This window comes from Alosa pseudoharengus, unplaced genomic scaffold (assembly GCF_046254945.1).
Source record: "Alosa pseudoharengus isolate Yale_2024_CS ecotype anadromous, Long Island Sound unplaced genomic scaffold, YU_APseudo_1.1 YU_APseudo_1.1_scf_17, whole genome shotgun sequence".
In the NCBI taxonomy this organism is placed as follows: Eukaryota; Metazoa; Chordata; class Actinopteri; order Clupeiformes; family Clupeidae; genus Alosa; species Alosa pseudoharengus.
In genome coordinates this window covers 2,967,788-2,970,287 of record NW_027468640.1, presented here as the reverse complement: position 1 = coordinate 2,970,287, position 2,500 = coordinate 2,967,788, and the positions used below count along the sequence as shown (strand labels likewise).

The window sequence follows — 2,500 nt, the reverse complement described above, 5'->3', positions numbered from 1 at the left end:
GCTCCTGTACCTGCTCCCCCCACTCACCTGCAATGTTGATGTTATGGCCAAGATAGGTGTATGACTCATGGCGTGGGTAGACTCTGATGGGCTGCCCCATGATGGTGAAGGAGGGGGGTTTGTCCGATTTGGCTTTATACCAGCGGTTGCCACCGCTGCGTCGCTCATATAGTGCTGCGCACTTTGTGTGTTTTACCTCCAGTTTTGACCAGCGAAGAAATTCGTCTGTTCTGGCCAACATATTATGTATGACGCCCTCATCTCTGGAGGAAATCTCTACGTCGTCTGCATACCCCTGAACAGGGTTTGGGGATCTGGTATGAGGTGGTGCGCACTGACAGAGCCACTTGAGCCACTGGTTAATGGCAAGGATGAAGTTTACCGCACTCCAGGGGCAGCCTGTTTTAATCCCAACCTGGAGAGGAATGGGCTCTGTGAGTTGGTGTCCACAGATCACCTGCAGAAAGGATCCCTTATATACATCCGTTATGATGTCTACAAAGGGCTGGGGTAGATGGATCTCCTCCAGTGCACTCAGCATCATTTTGTGTGATAGTGTTCCAAAGGCATCTCTAAAATCCAGGAATACAGTATAAAGTTTACATGATTCGTGTTTAAAATCATCCACTCCAGTTTTAAGGCAGAACACATGCTCGTTCATACCCTGTCTGTCTATATAGGCCTTTTGTTTGGGTGAGAGGATGCCTGTGTCTACAAGCCATGGGAGGATGCGGGCAAGCAGGCATTTCATAAATATTTTGTAAATGGTGGGGAGGAGAGAAATGTCCCTCCATGTGGATGGATCGTTTGGGATGTTGTCTTTCTTAGGTACTCTATGGATGAGAGCCCCCTTCCATGATCCTGGCACCTTACCATTAATCAGGCAGGTGTTAAATAAATACGTTAGTATTTGGGTGGACTGGGGTTTTCTGGCTTTGATGGTCTCGTATGTCACCCCATCGTATCCACTGGCTCTGTTATTTGGCAGGTGGGAAATAACTTTATCTACTTCTTCAAAAGTGAAATTAGCAGTAGATGGGTAATAATCTGGGGTGACTGTCTCTATGCTTGTGGACCAAGGGGGCGTGGTCAGCGTTTGAGTCGGGCCTGGTTGACATTTAGCCATATAGTACTTATAAACGTCAGTAGTGTCATTGACAGTAGGCGGGGGGGAGGGAAACATGCTATTATTTAGAATTATGTCAATGGCTTTAGACCTACGGTGCTGCCATAGGTATGACAGTTTGGCTCTGCTTACTGTCTTTTGGGGTTTGTGCCGTTCGTCTGCTGTCCTTCTGCTAAGGGATGGTTGAATGACGTCTCTCGCGAAGATCAGCTGTTTCTCTATCCAGGAAGTGAGGGAAGCCGGTGTAGGCTCCATTAGATGTTTATCGCTCAAGGGAAACTTTTTAAGAATCCGTGTCACGTATTTCAGGAGTTGTAATCCAAACTCTTTCCCGTTGTTGTTTCGTGCGCGGAATATCACATACCACACACACACACACACATAAACACACATACCTACACACACACACACACACACACACACACACACACAAAGAGTATTGTACATTTGACAGTAATGTTGACTGTCCAAAAGGAAATGGAGATGAAGTATTTCTCCTACTTCTCTCTACAGCCTGAATAACTGCAGTATTGGAGAGGAAGGCTTCAGAGCTCTTGCATCAGCACTGAGATCAAACCCCTCACACATGAGAGAGCTGCAGCTGAGTGGGAATAAAGCAGGAGACTCAGGAGTGAAGCATCTTTCTTCTCTTCTGGAGGATCCCAACTGTAAACTGGAGAAACTACAGTGAGTATCACAAGACCAAACACTGAGTTGATATCAGTGAATTTGACACACACACACACACACACACACACACACACACACACACACACACACAAACAAACACACCACAGACTAAACTCAAACACAAAACGTTTTTTACACACACACACACACACACACACACACACACATTCTAATTTGGTATTCTTTACCCCCACCGCATTTCACACACACACACACACAAACACACACACACACACGCACACAAACACACACACACACACACACACATTCTAATTTGGTATTCTTTACCCCCACCGCATTTCACACACACACACACACACACACACACACACACACACACACACACACACACACAACACACACACACACCCAAACACACCACTGACTCAAATTCAAACTCAACACAACACTCCTTTTACACAAACATACACACAGACACCCACACCCACACACAAACATACAAACACACACTGACTCAATCACTCACACTATAACACAACAAACATACACACACGCACGCACGCACGCACGCACGCACAGACAGACAGACAGACAGACACACAGACACACACACACACACACACACACACACAGACACACACACACACACACACACACACACACACACACACACACATACATTTGACAGTAATGTTGACTGTCCAAAAGGAAATGAAGATGAAG

The 2,500-nt window shown here is 46.1% G+C and overlaps 1 protein-coding gene across 1 annotated transcript in view; it reads left to right on the top strand.

Annotated features, from left to right (window-relative positions):
• Window positions 1-2,500, top strand: part of LOC143127154 (uncharacterized) — a 62,788-nt gene that overhangs the window by 47,702 nt on the left and 12,586 nt on the right. The window contains exon 18 of the mRNA XM_076288465.1: window positions 1,640-1,813. Within this exon, the coding sequence (XP_076144580.1) occupies window positions 1,640-1,813 (174 nt within the window). The remainder of the gene's footprint in view (window positions 1-1,639; window positions 1,814-2,500) is intronic.